This window comes from Prinia subflava, chromosome 3, assembly GCF_021018805.1.
Source record: "Prinia subflava isolate CZ2003 ecotype Zambia chromosome 3, Cam_Psub_1.2, whole genome shotgun sequence".
Lineage (NCBI taxonomy): Eukaryota > Metazoa > Chordata > Aves > Passeriformes > Cisticolidae > Prinia > Prinia subflava.
This window is the reverse complement of record NC_086249.1, coordinates 70,044,001-70,062,237: the sequence shown is the minus strand read 5'-3', so window position 1 is coordinate 70,062,237 and position 18,237 is coordinate 70,044,001. Positions and strand designations below refer to the sequence as shown.

The 18,237-nt window shown below is 38.4% G+C and overlaps 1 protein-coding gene and 1 long non-coding RNA gene across 2 annotated transcripts in view; one reads left to right on the top strand and one right to left on the bottom strand.

Annotated features, from left to right (window-relative positions):
- Positions 1-17,894, bottom strand: part of LOC134548063 (uncharacterized) — a 31,220-nt gene extending 13,326 nt beyond the window's left edge. The window contains exon 1 of the long non-coding RNA XR_010079694.1: positions 17,697-17,894. This is a non-coding gene — a long non-coding RNA (uncharacterized LOC134548063). The remainder of the gene's footprint in view (positions 1-17,696) is intronic.
- On the top strand, positions 1,522-9,733 carry SLC10A2 (solute carrier family 10 member 2). The gene is made up of 6 exons (XM_063392402.1): positions 1,522-1,943; positions 5,031-5,149; positions 6,252-6,340; positions 8,454-8,629; positions 9,167-9,324; positions 9,587-9,733. Exons 1-6 carry the CDS (start codon positions 1,522-1,524, stop codon positions 9,709-9,711), a joined length of 1,089 nt encoding a protein of 362 aa, XP_063248472.1. The 3' UTR covers positions 9,712-9,733.
- Positions 17,895-18,237: the final 343 nt, after the last annotated feature.

The window sequence follows — 18,237 nt, the reverse complement described above, 5'->3', positions numbered from 1 at the left end:
TTGTTGTTCTTTTAGATGTATCCTAGTCACACAGATGTGGCACTAATCACGGGGTAGGAGTTGCCAGCTGCCTGGGAGGATAAAGCTACTCTGACATTATCCCATCAAGCACCCCACAGTGACTTAGGAGATACGGCCATTTAGCTGACCCCTTTGTAAAGAAACAGGTGCCATGTGAGCATGCTGGGAAATCCTTTCTAATGCAGTCATCTCCCCCTACACAATTCAAGGTTTAAAGAGGAAAGAAAAAAAGCAACTCCTATCATTTCTCACACTGATGTTAGGCACAAAGTGCTGAGAGTCCCAGTGAGAGTCTTGCTCGCTAAAGACAATTATGGCTTAGCACATTACCTGAGTAAAAAATATTTCTGTGTTGAAAATTCAAGATTATTGGGGGGCATCGATTGCACTTTATATGCCAGACTTGATTTTAGTCTAAGATCTACACTTGAAGATACTTCTGCCACAAATCTTGGGCACAGGTAAAGAATCGTTAACATTCTTCCTCTGAAAACCATCCGAATTTCCAGATTTTCAAGGAAGCCCAAGAGGCAAATATTTAAAAGCTTTCCAAAATTTGAGATTGCTTTTGAGCCACGGGAATGACAGAACACAACAAGCCATACCAAAAGCCAGGCACAAGAAACCTGTCTCCTAACCTTTGTGCTGCACCTGGCAAAGAAAAAGGTGACTTGCATTGTCCTCCCTGGTGTGGGTGCTGAGCGGGTCGTGGCAGGGAAGGGGACATGGTCAGCTCGCTGAGTGCCATGGCTCCACAGTTGTGTGCCAGCCTCACTGCCCTGCTCTCTGCTCCCCATGCTTGACTAGGAGAATATGCCTCCTTCCTCCTTGGCCCTTGCCACCCCTCTCTCCTCCTCTCACTGTCCACCACTTGCATTCCAAGCTGGATCCAAGTGTGGCTGTGCCAGCTGTGCCTGGCAGAAGGTGCTGGGAGGACGCTGACTCTCCACGCTGCCAGAACAAAGATTCCACTCAAACGAGCCTACGTGTTGTGCTGAATGCTGCATCCACTGACAAGAGCTGCAGCTTCAAATCATATCTCAGGACTTCCTCTCATGGTTTCTTATGTCTCAGTTACTCACCACACAGACCCCTGTACTGCCAGCAACATTGCATGCATGAGCAGGTCTCCTGAAGGCATGCAAGAAATTCAAAGAATGAAGTCTAAACTTTCTCTTCCTCCTGTTATTCTCATTTCATGGGCTTGGCAGCACTACAAGCCTCCTTTACACCCTTAAATATTAACACAGCTTTTCTCTTGATGTGGGATTCTTCATTATCATATGAATAAATGATTAATTGTCACTGTACCAAGCAAGTGCAACTTTTATAACTATATGAATCAGCACTGAGCCAAACCCTTCAAGAGTAGTAAGAATTTTCCAGCATTTATTGCACTTTATTGCTTCCTGGATCATTTAAAAGAAGTCGCTGACAAACAAGGCTTTACACAGGCTGGAAAGTTTACCTCGGATGTAGGGAGCAGTTCTGTATTTCAAAATGCAGACAAACTTACTTTCCCAGCAATTTAGTGCTGGTTCTTTGGCAGAAAACTCCACGGCTTGTCCAGCAAATGCCACTATTTGTGACGGCACGTCTTGTGTATTACCAGAAGATAATTTTAATCGAACTTTGAGCGTAGTTTTAAGTACTGTTCTAACAATCATGCTGGCTTTGGTGATGTTCTCCATGGGCTGCAATGTGGAAATTAAGAATTTCTTGGGCCACGTAAAAAGACCCTGGGGTATATTTGTGGGTTTCCTTTGCCAGTTTGGAATTATGCCACTCACAGCCTTCTTGCTCTCTTTGGCCTTTAACGTCCTTCCTATTCAAGCTGTCGTTGTGATCATCATGGGATGCTGTCCAGGAGGCACAGCCTCGAATGTCATCGCCTACTGGGTGGATGGAGACATGGACCTAAGGTAAGAGCAGCCGTTCTCTAAGTACTGCATGTGGCTCTTTCCATTGTAAATTTTACATTGAAAAGGACTGTTTGATCTGTCTGACGTTTTTCTTACCTTCCTGGCACATGCATGGTGGTTTCTCCTTGTAAAGATGGTTATTTACTGTAATGCAGTAAATATAAGCAGAATAGCAAATATCTTTGGTTCATTGGGATTTCATGAGGAAGATATCACAATAGAATTGTGTGCATTAGAAAAAACCTTTATTGTAAAACTTCAGGTCTTGGAGCAAATATCATCTATAAAGACAATTAAGATAACAAATATTATGAAAACTTTGCCCAAGTTAAAATAACTTTTCTTTCCCCCAAGATCTTGAGTAGTAAAAAAATAAAAAACCACATAGAATTTTAGGACCAGAATCCTCTGTACAAAATAGTACCTATGCAACTTCTCTTGAAGTAATGTTTCTTGGAAAAGGGCTCCTGTGGAAAAATATTTTCCTTCCTTTTGTGTTCTATACAATGTAGTATAGAACATATACAGGTATTTATTTTCTCTTTGGGAACTAGCTGTAATGAATATTACTTGTGATAATTCCTTCTGCTCCTAGAGCCTTATGCAAAGTCTTCCAAATGAAGGAATATTTTACAGGCTAGAAACCACTACTAAAGGCAGCCCTGCATATAGGGGGCAATGAAAACCCTTCATTGTGACAGTGTGATGGTCTCAACAACAAAGTGCTATGAACTCAGAAACAGATGTGTAAGGCACCTGACAAGGCCTAGGACATCAAACATACAGAAGAAGTGAAACCTACTCTTGATGCAAATTCCATGGGAGGTTCATTAACTCTAAGAGCTTTTAAAAATAAATTATCTTTTTATTTTTATGTTCTGATTACTCTGGTCTATAATAAACAGGATCATTTCTCTCTTTCCTACAGAGTAAGTTGGAGCGTTCATCCAATTTATCACATGCCAGTCTTAACTAGAAATGGAAAAAATAGTAGAATTGAAAAGATGTAGAGCTAGGGTAAATAGTCTAAGAATGTTAATATTTGTATCTTTAATACAAACTTTTTCCATCCGTTGAAAATAGTGAACTTTTCTATCACATACATATGTTAATGTAAAAACGTCTTTCAAATTATGAGTGAGGTCAGCTCTGCTAATCATTGACTTCCTCATTGTAGAGGAAAGATCTATGACACTAAGAACTGTAAGATTCTTAATTTCAGTAATACAGGTCTAAGAAATTACCGATGGGAAGATACTGAGTACAAGGCCAGAATGTTGTTCTAAGCTCTCCCTGGAAAAACAAACTGAGCTAAACAATGCTCGGTCAGCTCTGTATGTTCAGAGTTGCACCACCGAAATCAGTGGTAAAAATCCAAATTTATAATGCTACAAACAGGAACAGGATTTATATCCCATAATGCTGACAGAGAGCGAAGTTAACTGAAAATGCCTTTAAGAGGTTATTCTTTAGGTAAAGACTTCTACCTTAAGTCAAAGACTTTTGGTCAGTATCTTTGCAACAAAGATGGAGGAATCACAGGATACAGGAGGTACAGCAGATTGTCGAGGCAAGCATCATCTCTTCTCAACAGAAGAATAACATCAGAAGTTGTGTGGATGCTTTCTGGAACTACCACAGTATTAATAGAAACCTGGCCATCACATCAGACAATGTTTTGGTTTTAACTGTAATATTTTATGATTATTCATATCAATCCATGGTCATTGTCTATAGTTCTGCTTCAAAACCTCTCTGTGTAAATAAACCACAAGTTAGGGAAAGAATTAGTTTTATAATTAGCACTATAATCACAGATGAAGTATGATGTTTCATATCTTTCTTAGCAAACCCAGCTGATAGCCCCTAATGCTTCCCCATAGAAATATCTCTTGATATTTCACAAAAACAACTGCTTCTGTGAAAACAGGGACTGGGATTAGAGGATGGCCAGACTTTGGAAAAGCAGGTACATTCAGGGACAGTATAAAGATACAGAAAATACAGAGGTAGGAAACATGAGGGGGGTTATCCATTTGGGACTTCATCAAACCTTAATTGTAGCCCATGACTCTTTTTCTCTGTAAAAAAATTCTATAGGAACTCTTTTGCCAGAGGGTCCTGCAAAATCCTATTCAGTGACTCTAAAACAGAGAGTGACAGGAACCAAAATTAATGCAGATATTTCTGTGATTTCTGTATAAATTTTTCTAGATTTCTCTGAATCTGCTCAGTTTGTGGGCTAGGACCAGTAGTCCATATTTTGAGGATAAGTAACAAATAAGAAAAATCAGAAGTAAATCTCAGAAGAAAGCTTTCATAACCTCTTCTCAAAATCTCTTTCTCAAAAACTAGAATCCTCTCTCAGTATTTTTATGACCAAAAAAAAGAGATTTTTATGCATAATTTTAACCATTGTATTCCAATTCTGAGAGTTTCCTCCTTATTTTAGATGTCTTGCCTTTTCCTATTTCTTCTTTCCTGTAGCAGAATGCATCTTTTCGTACAACAGAAAGCAGAAATGTCTTTGCAAAATGCAGTAGCAATACTTATGCTAAGCCTCCCTGAGCAATTCTTAGCACATACTTTTTGACCTAGAGCAAAACAAGTCGGAAAAGGGAATTTTATTACATCACATATCCTAAACAATGAAATGGATTTCTATGCTGTTGAGTTCAGAGTGAAATTTTAACACTCTAGAACTGCTGTTATAATGGAAAGCTCCATTTGATGTCTGTCCCTGCCCCTGTTCCCTGCTTGCCATGCTCTCTGAATCCATTCAGACAGGAAGCTGGAGACAGACTTGACAACAGACCTTCCTGCTGGCCACCTGTCTGACTGGCTCCTTTGCACCAAAAGCTATGGTTCTGTGGCTGTAGAAAATCTTGATATTACATGTTCTTTTCTTTGCATCAGGAGCCATTCCTTTCCTGTAGCTTTTTCCTAATGTGATAAACAGGATAAATTGTCTGTAGCCAGCAACATTTCTTGCAGAACCTTTCACAAGTTGTGAAATGGTAATAAGAAAATAAGGAAGACTATGGGCTAGCAGGAGATGAACTGTCACTTTAACCAATTTCTTTGCAGTATCAGCATGACAACTTGCTCCACGCTGTTTGCGATGGGAATGATGCCACTTTGTCTCTTTATTTACACCAAGATGTGGACTGATTCTAGTGCAATTGTACTCCCCTATGACAGCATTGGTGAGTCCAGTGAAATAGCACTTTCCCTTCTGCCTATCCTCCCTTCTGTGACAACCTCCTCTATACCATCATCCTTCAGGAAGAAATTACCTCAGATTTTTAAAAATATTCCTCTCTCTCCTTTTTAATAGGCATTAGGTAGCAAAAGTCACTTCACTTCATCCACAGCTCTGCCAAAAAAAGACTTGAACCCATTAAAAATATTGTACAGATAATTATGACACGCTTGTGAGTGTTTTTCTTTCCAAAAGGTTTTGAGACCTACGTGGTAGTGGGATAAGAATATAAAAAAATTCATATAGGAATAGCTGCTTCACCTGGATAAAAGTGTTTGTAACAGCTTTAAGCACAACCCTGTAAAGTGCTAAATGCTGAGGCCATAATCTGGCAAAATACTTAAGCACACGTGGATAATTAAGCAAGTGATTAAAACTGCTGAGTCTCTTTGAAAGGCTGCAATCTACACTGCCAGGAGTGGCTTCATTTGACTTCCTGTCAAAAATCTCATCCAGCTACAAAGAGAAAATAGTTAAAGTATTTAGAAATACATGCTCCAGTGCTTTGCAGAGCTGTGGCCCTAGTGCTTATCAAGTGCAGTTCCATGTTGTGGTAATCTTAAAAGCCAGCAGAATCACTTTCACATTCTTCAGCTTCACTTCCCATTGTCCTTGGGGAAAAACAAAAATCACATACGCTGCTTGTGCTTTCAAAATAAATACTGGAAGGGGAAGGCCAAAACAAAAGAAGCTCTAAACCGGTTGCTGATACGGTACAGTAGCGAAACACCTGCAGGCAAAATGAACATTTAATACAGCTACTCAACATCACAGGATAGAGATGATTAGCACACTCAGATTTCTGTCTGCCTTTCTGATGCAGGTGAATGAGCATGTAGCTCAGCAGAATGGCAATTACTTCAACAGGCTGCCAAAGATAACAGAGTCTACAGAAAAGCAATTGGGCAGGTGCGGGTAAAATGTGTGCTCCTGCTCCGGGGTGTGCACACCGCAAATATCCCCTGGAGGGCTGCTCCAGGTACGTCTGTCCTGTCCTGAGCTCCTGCACCCCACAGGGTCTTAACTTCTCTCTTCTTTTTTTACAGGACTTTCTCTGGTAGCTCTCATAGTTCCTGTTTCGTTTGGAATATTTGTCAACCACAAATGGCCTAGTAAAGCGAAAATCATACTTAAGGTAGGATATATAAGGCTGAAGCATAAGCAATTATGGACAAATTATGGAATCAGTGGGACCACTGAAGCAGTACATTGCTATTCATAGTATTAGTATCTGACTTCATAAGACATGGAAAGTTTTCAGCAGAAAACAAATGAGGTGCCATGGAAATGTATTGCTTTCCCCCTGCACAAACATGCATGAGTTGCATGCATTATTAGAAACCATCATTATCTAAAGAACACACTTTTGACTTTGGCTGCAACTATGTTGGTAATTGAGTTCAGTATATAATGCAAACTGAAATTGGAAGGAAAATCATTCAGGTCAACGGAGAGCAGTTTTTCTCTGCAAAACAATAAAAAAAAAAACATCCTGGATCAAAATTTCTTTCTCCTTTTAAGAGAGTTTCCTGATTTATTGCAGGCCAATTTTTTGAGTGGGAAGTCAATTTTTATTAAAAAATCATAAACAGAAAATATTCCAACTCTTATAAAAACCTAAAAAAAATTATTCATAAAACACAAATATCTTTGAAAGATGGTTTCAGATACATCAAAAATATGGGGATTTTGGCAAAAAACTGTTCTCATCAAAATAATAATAATAATTCAGCTGCATTTAGGGTGGCTTAGGTTTAAAGAGATTTTCAGATGTGCTGAGAATTCTTGGCCCTTGTTCACCATTCTTAGTTAACAAATATATTATCTAAATTTTCTTGAAAACTCATCTGGTCACTTGTTTTTACCCATATTTTGTTATCATTACTTTGCTATTGGTACAGACAGCATAGAGCACAAAAGAAGTAAGGTCTTTTTAAGTCAATTCATTTTCATTAAAGTGTTAGCTTATCATGTTTTCTTTTTAAATGCACTCACATCTTACTATTTCTGTTTAATCAGTTGAGGGAAGAGCATGGGCTTGTACTCTCATGGAAAGAAACTCTACTTGATCTCTCAGCCAAGCCCCATTTTATTCCTTCTTACTGAGTGGGTGAGCAACCCACAGCACGGTCCATTGAGAGTTTGCTTTGTGTAGGACAATGAAGCATCCAGCAAAGATTGAGCCATAGCTGTCAGATTAAAGACTATATAGTGAGAAATTCAGACAAGGGAACAAAGAGAGGTGAAAGAAGAGCCTGTCATGGCCAGACCATGTTTCTTCTTCCTAGGTGCATGTGGTTAATAGCTCAGCCAAACAAAAGCACTTGCTCACTCAGTGCTCTTAAAAATGCTTCAGACAAAGACTGATGAAGCCACTTCAATGGCACTACATGTTTTAGCTGAGGAATAGATTCTCGTAAGCTTAGACTAAGAAGTCTGTCTCTGAGATCGCTGGCAACATAGGCTATAATGACAGACATTCCACTTGGGTATTGAAAAGAGAGTGAGTTATAACTTCTGTAGGCAAGCAGCAGTAAAGATCTCAGTACATTCAGCCACAGGAAAGAAGATCAACTGCAGTGCTTAGACCTAAGTAGAAGGGGTATACAAGCTCATAACCAGTTTTCAAGCATGAATTTTTATCCCCATTAAAGATTTACCCCTGCACTAGGCAAATAATTTCCTAGCACTAGATCACCAGCAACCTAGTGTCTAATTAGCACACACAGCACCAAGCCTCAGAGTGTGATTCACCAAGGCGAGGAGGAAAATGCAGTATTCTACCTACTAGGCTGTCAGTTTCTCAACAACTCTGGCAAAATATTTCTAATGTGTGCATTATTCCTCTCTTATATCACACCTGTGAAATTATTTTTAATCTCCAGCCCTAAGTACAATTATAGTCAAGGCTTCAGAAGACTAGTTTTAGAGATATCTGCTATAGATATCTATTACAGCTGAGTCTTGATCTAGAGCTGTAGTCACACCTTGAAGTACATCAAAAATCTGTTTGGTAAAATGGCAGCTATCTAATCTCTCTGCCTGCTGTGAATTGTATTGTTGTAAACATTAGGTTTTGTGCTTAACAAGATATTTCAGTGACTCGGAGGCAATCACAGGCATGTTTGACACCATGTTTGCTGCCATTAAATCTCCTTGAGATCTCAAATCAGATCCTTGAGATCTCATTTGTGCTGTATTCCATGATTCTGTGGTTCTGACTCAGTCCCTCTTCCTTTGCTTCACAGGTTGGTTCCATTGTGGGAGCAGTGCTCATCGTGCTCATTGCTGTGGTTGGGGGAATACTCTACAAAGGCTCCTGGAGTATCCCACCGAAATTATGGCTCATTGGCACCATATTCCCAGCAGCTGGCTATACTTTAGGATTCTTTCTGGCTCGTATAGCTGGTCTGTCTTGGCACAGGTAATCCATAGCCTTTATTCAACTGTATAAAGATTTTATTTAATGATTAGTCAATGCTGTGAATGCTCTGTAAGCATTAGTTATGGTACAGAGTCAATCATTCACTAAGTCTGTTTTTTGCAATACTATGTGCAAATTTATTTACAGATTCTGACTATAGCATTTCCTCTTTCATGTTTTCCCTTTGTGTGTCAATGTCTTGCACTTCAAACAAGTGAAACAGACCTGACTTGTAAGTGGTTTAGAACTACAGTAAAACTTCTGATGTAGATGCAGCACTCTACATTTCTGAACACCTTTACAAGAGAGGGAGACAGCGAGTGCCACATATGTGCCTTGAAGGTGATTCACAGTCTTTTACAGCTGCTGAACTGCCAGTAATTGGTGGTACCAGCTATAGATGGAGTGTTTTGTTGACTATTTCAGCTGAAGGGAACAATTTTCTTAGTTGTCCATTACATTTTTTGCTTATCCAGATTAGTAAAAAGCATAAGGACACACTGGATGCTATTTCACGACTGCCTTTGTACCCTTTAGATGTCGTACAGTGTCTCTGGAAACAGGCATGCAAAACTCTCAGCTGTGTACAACTATAGTACAGCTCTCATTCACTCCTGAGCAACTGGAACTGATGTTCACTTTCCCACTCGTCTACAGCATTTTCCAGCTGTTGTTTGCACTACTAATTTTAGGAGGTAAAGTATAGTTATTTTCTATTATAGCACTATAATTATCATTCTTATTACCAGTTTAATTTTTCATGTACGTGGAGAAAACAAGAAGAGATAAAAATAATCAAATGGATTTCAAAATCAAAGCATAGCTTTCAAGGAACCGTTGAAATGTTTGTAGCACTATAAGGAAAGAAAATGTTGCATGGATATATGTTACTACAGCATTTTTTCAGGCAATTTTTATAATTATTTTATTTAATACTAACCATATATTGATCCTCAGGCTACCGTCTTTACAGAAGATACCACGTCAAAACAAACACAGATGTTGAGAAAACAGCACAAAAAGAGGATTCAAAATCAAGTGCTGAAGTAAATGGAGGATTTGTATCAGATGAGATGAAATAGACAATTACATCTGCTCCCATCAGCTGTGAAGATAAAGAATATATGGTTTATTTACAACTTTTTTTCAAAGAAATATTTAAAAAAAGAAGTTCTGCTGAAATTGTACAGTGAGACTTTAAAATTATTAACTTAAGAAAGATCTACTTTGATTTTGAACATGGTTTTTGCCACAATTGTAGAATCTGGTTTTGAGGTTAATTCCCTAAAAATATGTAACATTTTATTATGGCTTATTTAACAAAAAGCAGAATAAAGTTGGGCTATTGCTAAAAAGAAGCAGATATCTGCAATACCAACTCCAGCCCATGGTCCTGCAAATCCATCTGCTAGTCTCAGCCCCACACAAAACAAAGAGAAATCTTGTGAAAATGTCTGAGCAGGAACAGGAGTTGATATGGAAGATCTGGTAAGGCTGAATATGAATCAAGCATGAAATTGGACCAAGCCAATAATGAAATGAAAGTTTCATTTAGGTCAGTCTGGGCAGACTGAAGCACTGTATTAATTGCTTGAAGCATTAATGTACTCTAAATTTATAATTTTAACAAGCACAAGGCACCTTATGGCTCCACTTTTTTTTTTTTTTTTTTTTTTTTTTTCTTTTTCTTTTTCTTTTTCTTTTTCTTTTTTTTCTTTTTTTTCCCAGAGTAATAGAAAGTAATAGAATGTAACAGTCTTACATCTTTGGTCTGGGTCTTTTAGGTGCTGGAAACAGGAACAGAGAGACAAAGGTGAGGGCTTAAGCCTTGAGCAATTTTAGTGACAGCAGCGACAGCTGGATGCAAAAGAGCAAGCAGAGGTTCTAGAAGTGTAAGGAATTGTCAGCTTCTGCACTGAAAGGAAGGCATTTGAAAATGGAACAAAAAATGTCCCTGAATCATCCAGGACTGCTTCCACCAATCTTAACATGAGACAGCAGTGCTTGGAGAGAGTTATGTGTTTTTGTTATCTTATGAGCTAAATAAATCTGAACCTGCCAGATGTCTATAACATGTAGACATTGGTCTATCTGACAATTTTAAGATTTTATTTTTGTCAGCCACCAATAGAAATAATTGGATGTACACATACATTACACATTGTTTGTTTCTGAAAATTCAGGTGTACATGCGGAAATCTCTCCTAATTGTGTGGAGAAAATTAGTACAATTCTAGGAGAAACCGTGCAGTAAACTCCTTGCAGCTGTAATTTCTTAAGGAAACACTCAGTAACATTAGTCCTGTGGCTGTTATGTAAAGAAAATATCCAGAGAACTTCAGGTAAATGAGTAAAAGTTCAGGCAAATACAACTGAAATAGTGGAATTTAAGTTCCCAAAGTGCAGCTTTCCACTGCTGCAGAAACATGCCCAGTACTAAAAAAAGAGTAAATTATTGTTGTCTACCATATTTTGGGGAAAGGGTCTCAAAATATTCCTGATTTCTGTGAGGCTTGAGGCTGCTTTACTTTTGGCAGGGAGATCAGAATGGTCATAACTTCCAAAGGAGGAGTTCGACATGAAGTGGGAGTTAGTACACAATGAGGTATTCTGTGTTTTATAGAACAAAGATTAAACAAAACAATGTGGCAAAGACCGTTATCGAGAAATCACAAATTGTGAAACAACAAATTCATCAAGAAAAGGATAAGCTGTTATTCGTAATATCTGTACTAAAATGGTTATTGTCTTGCTCCTGCATCCATCAAAAAATGGACAGTGGAAGTCAGTTAGGATCATGTTTTTCTTACACACAAAGCTGCTACTCTTCCCCCATGCTTGCTGAACTTCAACGTTTCTGTGTATATTTCAAACAGATCTTGAAAATGTATTGAAGAATAATAGTTTGTCTTGCTTATACTCTGTGTCTCTGGGGGTGTGTGTGTGTGCATGTGTGCGTGTGCATGTGTGTGTGTATTTAACACAACTGTGTAAACATTGAACTAAATAAAGTCAGAAACTATTTATAATTTTGCCCACTGGAGTAATTTGAGGTGAAAAGAATTGAGACTGAAACTGAACATGCAGACAGAGTTTATAGTTTTGAGACGTAACAAAAACATCTCGTTATGTGTCAAATGGGTGTGTTTAATAATCATAGAACCATAGAGCGGTTTGGGTTGGAGGAAACCTGGAGATGTCATGTAGTCCAACCTCTTTGCAATGAGCAGGGACATCTTCAACTAGATCAGATTGTTGAGAACCTCATCCTACCTGATCTTGACTGTTTACTTCTAAATCTCCAGCTGTAGAAGTGAAGTCTGGACAACACCAATATCAAATCACTTGTGGAGCTGGGGTGGGCTATCTCACAGTAGTGTAAGGAACCACTGGGGAAGATGTGTCCTCTCCCCAGAGGTGTCCAAAAAGATATTTGGCTATATATAGACCCATAAATTCTGGGATATGGGCTATTCAGTTGCAGGGGTCTGGTGGCCTCCAACCTTGCAGTTATTGTTGTCTTGGTATTGTCAAGAGGAAAGCCCTGGACTGCTGAGATCAGCTTGTTTAACCTGCTCAGTGTCACCTCCTCACATTCCACAGTATGCAAATCCTTTCAAGGAAAGGCAGTATTACTGAGTCACCACTGCTTTTTAACCAATCTTCTGTGCATGGAAACAACCTGTGGATGGGGTATTGCAGCTTGTGCAATTTAGAAGCATCATGCAGCATTGTTCAGGATAATAAATACCCATTCTAATTAATTGTTACACATACTGGCAATAAGGGATTTACCACTTCTAAGAAGTCGTACAGGTTCTAGGCTACCACTATTAGTTTACTTTTAGTTATTCATGACCAGAGTGCCTGGGTAGTCCATGCCTTTGCTGCAGTGCTGGTTCTCAAGCTATTGCAGTCCAAATGAGATGAAGCATGTCTTAGGACAGACACCCTATAAGTTGAAATGACAGTTGAATTAATTCCTCACTCATCCCAAGGTCTGTAGTATAAGGCCTACAAAGATGCAAAAATCACACTTGCCAAGCCAACCTGTAGCCATAAATCTGAATATAAAGAAGCATTCCCTGGTTAGCACAGAATTAATCCTGCCCACTGTCTCAGAACTGTCCACCTCTATAAAGCAGATTTAGATGGACTTAGACCAAATATCTAAATTTTTCATCTCAGACAGAGAAGAAAAAGAAAGTTGAAATTATTACCTCTTTTCATCTTTCTTTCTTTTTCTGCATAAGGTCTCTGAGCATCCACTTTGTCTCATTTAACCAGGAAGATAGGCTTTGTAGTTGAGCAAATAAAAACTAGACAAAATAAAAGACTGTATGGTGTTTCTAACCTTCTATTATATAACTTCTAATATCACTAATTTCTCATCCGACTTACAGACAGGTAGAAGAACTAGTTAAGTCATGCAGTGTTCTGTGTTAGTTAGAAAAGAGCATAATTTGGATAGAATTAACAACCAAATTGATTTGCTTTTTACATAAAATAAGCTTCTTGTTTCAAACTAATCAGGTTGTGATGTTCAAAACCTACTTTTATAATATTTGACAGCCAGTATAAGTTTTGTCAGCCACAGAAAAGAGAAAAGAGCTTATTTTTTTTACTGTCCAATCAGTTAACATACTGTATACTTGATGCAAATCTAAAAGAATAATCAGTAATCCCAAAATTTCCACAGTACAGACCTTCACTGCTTGGTATCTGACCAGAATTTGCTCTCCACAGATTAATAGTATTGCTTGTTTACATCCAGAATTAAAGAAAATATAACAGTTCCATAACCAAATGGCAGCAAACCAGGCCTGACTGGATCTTTCAAGCCAGAACTGAGGGGCAGTAGAAGTAAATTTCTGCTTCTGTCTCATAAGAAATATTCATTTTGCTCCAGAACATCTCAGTTATCCTGAACACTAAAATAACTTAAAATATCAAAAGTAAAAATAACTTTTACTTGTCAGGATATTTGCCAGTCTTCAAACTGGAATTGCAGAATATGGATAACTGAAGGTTCTGAAGGAGTCCTAATTTGTTTTCATTGATAGATGTGCTGTGGAATTATATCACCCTCTCTCTTTAATTTCCATTAAATTTAGTCATCTACAAGTAAATTTCCAGTACCAACCTTCATCTTTCCCTGGAAAGATTCAAAGTATCTCTGGACAACAAGCCATCATATTCTTCAGAGATCTGTTTTAGGACAGTGAGAATTCTGGAAGGAGACAAAGACATTGTGCAGAATCAAGCACAAAATTTAGTTGCCTGAACACAGGACCTAGTGTGATGAGAGATGCTTTGGGTTGTCCTGCCTGGATTTCTGCTGCCAGTCCCAGAAGTCACAAGTAATCTGTAAGTTTTGTGTCCTGCCCACACCTATCATGGCCCTAGAGCAACTGAAGTGGCACCACACACTTGTTTAATTAGCCTAATCCTCCTTGTGACTTCTGTGTAATTCATCCTTATTTGCACAGTTTCCCATGATCTATATGAATTTTTCCACAGTCAGATGAAAGGTCAGCACTCCATATGGCATAAATGTAAGGCCATAAGAAGACCCTTGTGATATATTGTAAAATATATCACAGAATATTCAGAATTTAGAGAAAAACAAATAACAAATTGTTACTTTCAGCTGCCTCTAAGAACTGACCAAACGTATATCTCCTTAAAAAAATTTTTCCCCAGCCTTGCATCTCCTCCTAGAATTATATGGGACTTCAAAAAGTCTAGAAATAAAATTCAGTGAGGACATTCTAAATTATGTCTGTGTATACAAAGAGCATACAAAAAAGTATTAGTGATTTATCTACTTGCTCGTAATGGACTTCATGTAAAATGATTGAATCAATTATCAGTTTCTCTAGAAAAATCATAAATCAGCCTACTACCTTAGATGAAGTTTGATTGAGGAAAACATGAAGCTTTAGAAATATTAAATTGAAATAAAGGGCTTCGTCTTTTGGATTTAAATTATTTGGGGTTCAGCCATGGGGAATGAACTTTTGTTTTTCTAACCACCAGTTGAGAAATCTTTTGTGATCACAGCAAATACCTTAAACTCCAAAGAAAGGGAAGGGAAAGCTCGACACTGAAGAAACTTCTTGTTGACCACAACATGGAGTGGATCAGCTCTTTTAAGTGGTTCACTTCCTCACTGCTACATGTCCTAGATATTGTTATAAAAAGGTTTTTGATCCAGGCAAACAGAACCCAGTTGATTTCCCTTAGAGCACACAAGTCTCACGCACAGTCTCTCATTTGCCGCTATTTGTTCCTGGCTATGAGAAATATTAGCAATTACACACCCAGTGTTTCTACTCACACAAATTTAACATTGCTCCATATCTTACAGATGTAACTTAATTGCTTCAGATATACTGATTAGGTCTGCTGATCAGGTATCATTAAGGTAATTTGATACATTCTTTTAAATATGACTGCAGACCTTCTGTCTCCTTCTTCTGCAATGAGTTCAAGTATTACTCATTTGGGAGATTTCATCACAGTTTTTAAATATGCTTTCCCCCATCTGAATTCAAACTAGATGTGAGGAGGTCATATTGAGATGGTAAGGCCCTGATTAAATAATTTGATGGTACAATTAATTCCCACAAGTGGAATTAACTGCAGGGGATTAATGAAAATGTCAGGGTTACAGGTTGTGCTGGTGATGTGTTTCTAATGTCAGTAGTAAATCTGCTGTAGGTAAAACACAAATTCTTTCCATGAAAGGCTTTTTCTTCAAAAATATACCCTGAACTCATAAAATAAACCGCAGTTAGTATGGAACAATTTTATGGAAAAGTGCAACTACTGAGGAAGTAGACAAAACATACAGCTTGCCTAGAAGAACACATATTTCAGGTTTAAGATACCCAATGACTGCTTAAAAAAAAAGATAAAATTAATGCACAATATCTAAAAAATGGACCATAAATTCATGGTTAGCAATTTAATATGATGTTCAAGGTAAAACTCATAGGATGGTCTTTCATAATCGTTTGCTGGAAGCTGCAGAGATATGTGCCCATACCTCTTACACCCTTTTCTAAAGCACCCACTTGTGTCATTGCCAAGTTAACTGAAGATCTGAGGTTCTTGTGTTTGTTTGTGCAGTCATCTCCAGTAAATGTTAAATTCAAGGAAAAATACAAGCTGCTTTCAAATATTTTGCCTGTTGAATGGAGCAAAACATCTGAGTAGAAAGGATAGAAGAGTCCATACCAAAATGAACAATGTAGTGATGGGGGGACAGGAGAAAATTCAGATAAAATTATTTTTGAAGACGTACATAGCTGTCTGTAGAGGAACTGTCATCTCATAGACTATTTTCAGTCTGTTCTGTATCACTTCACCTATTCTGCTATATTTTTTTCAGAAATCTTCTACAGACACCATTACACACACAAACAAAAACCTGCCACAGTCAGAAAATATAAAATGGCCAGATTGTTTACAATATCAAAATCACAAAGGATATTTGGTTAGCCACTGGAATATGGTCAGACTAGTTTGCAACTGAAGAGAACATATCCTCCTCAAGGTCTTTGTAGTCACCCAGGAAGATGGTGGTGCTACAAAATGTGTAGTGGGTTCAGCAGCATGAGTTGGGAGGTGAGGAATGAGGGATGTCTGGGAGAGGAATGTGTGTTCAGGCAGTGGTGAGCAGAGAGCACTCTTTCACCCCTTGTTCTCCAGCCAGGCAGGCTACACCAGCTGCACTTTGTACCATCCATGGGGGCAATGGAGAAGGATGAAGCAGTCTCACTCTTTGAGCTTACTTTTCTGTGTGGTTCCTTACAGAGAAGAGACAGACCACAAGCCACCACTTAGGCTTGTATGAACAAGAGAGTAGGCTGGGCTCAGACACAAATCCAAGCTAACTTGACAGTGGAGATGAAAGTTTAGGCTATCCCTTTTCTAGTAAATAAAGTGGGGAGCAATTTTGAAACCCAAAGCCAAGCAATACCACCTCATTCACATGCACAAAGCTCAGCTCTCTTCCCCCACAAGTAGGAAAAACACATTTCTGGCTCCCTTCTGGGAACATTTCCCTTCATCAGCCCTAGCTTGGCGCCACTCAAGAGTGCCAGGTCACGAAAGCTGAAGCTGTGCCAGGAAGGGTGCAAACACTCATGAGACAGCCCTCAAGCCCATGCCCTCCTCTTGGCATATTTACTGATGTAAATGTAACAATACATGCCCAAGCCCATTTTTTGTCTTTAAACACTCAAAAATGTCTGGCTTTAGAGGGGCCTGAGAATTCTGGGTAAAGACCATGTATTTTCCCCTATTGTTTCCTTGTAGACTTCTGGCAGCTCTGACTCATGTTGTTAATGATAAATTAAGCTTTAACTAAGTAGATATTTCAGCCAGAGCAATTTCTGTTTCTGTGGAAGAGAGCCTTCATTTATACTAAGAAATTAACATGTTCATTTCAAAAGAATACTATATCTTTGATGTAGTGTTGGGTTCGGGGTTTTTTTGCAGTTTAGTCATGATGCCATTTACACTGCACTTTGAACATTACATATTTTTATTGCTAAATAAATCAATGGCTATGAGAGGGAATTAAAGTGATCCCTGGAATTAAGTTCTCAAAGGAGAATTTCTACTTTTTACTGTGTTATAATGGCTAATTATATTGCATGAGCTATTTATGTTTAACTGCAAAGAACTAAAGGGCCAGGTTCAGAGATGATTTCCTGTCTTTAGGCTTTTCAAAAAATCTGTGACTCACATGCCTATGGTGATATTACTCCTGCATGTGCTGTAAGTTCACCCCAGCAAGCAACTAAGTTCCATGCAGCTCCTTGCTCACTTTCTCCCTCTCAGTGGGATGGAGGAGAGAATCAGAAAAAGGTAAAACTCTTGAGCTGAGGTTAGAACAGTTTAATAATTGAAATAAAGTATATTAATAATAATATAATGATAATTATTGTTATTATTTGGGGTTTTTTTATTTGCTATTGTAATGAAAACGGGAGAGAGAGAGAGAAAGGTAAATAAAACTCAAGCAAAACAAATGATGCACCATATAATTACTCACCATCCACTGGCTGATGCCCAGCCCATCCCTGAGCAGTGATCTTCCACTCCCAACCAACTCTCCCCAGTTCATATACTGAGTGTGACATTCAATTGTATGAAATATTTGTTTGGCTGGTTTGGGCCAGCTTTATCAGCCATGCTCCCTCCCTCCCAGCTTCTTGTGCACCTCCTCACTGGCAGAGCACTGGAAATTCAAAAGTCCTTGACCAGGGGTAAGCAGTACTTAGCAACAACTGAAACATCAGTGTGTAAACAATGTTATACTAAATCAAAAACACAGTACTGTACCAGCTCCTAGGAAAAAAATTAACCCTTTCCCAGACAAAACCAGGACAACATAATAAGAAGGGGCACTCTTGACAGCGGAGTAGGAAGATCAGTGCTGCAAGACTGCTCAGTCAGGTACATAAACACCTTTGCAAAAGTGCAAAACTGTTTGTTGCACTTTAACTCTTCAGAAAAGGCACCTGAATTCCAGAGACATCTTACAGTTTTATCTAGGAATTCCTTAGTCAGTAAAGTAACACAAGCATGCAGAC

Bases quoted from the DNA above. Each gene is read 5' to 3' on its own strand.
- SLC10A2 (XM_063392402.1), top strand. From the start codon at position 1,522: ATGCAGACAAACTTACTTTCCCAGCAATTTAGTGCTGGTTCTTTGGCA. The intron at 8,630-9,166 runs GTAATCCATAGC...TGTACCCTTTAG, and splicing joins GCTGGTCTGTCTTGGCACAG to ATGTCGTACAGTGTCTCTGG. The intron at 9,325-9,586 runs GTAAAGTATAGT...ATTGATCCTCAG, and splicing joins TGCACTACTAATTTTAGGAG to GCTACCGTCTTTACAGAAGA.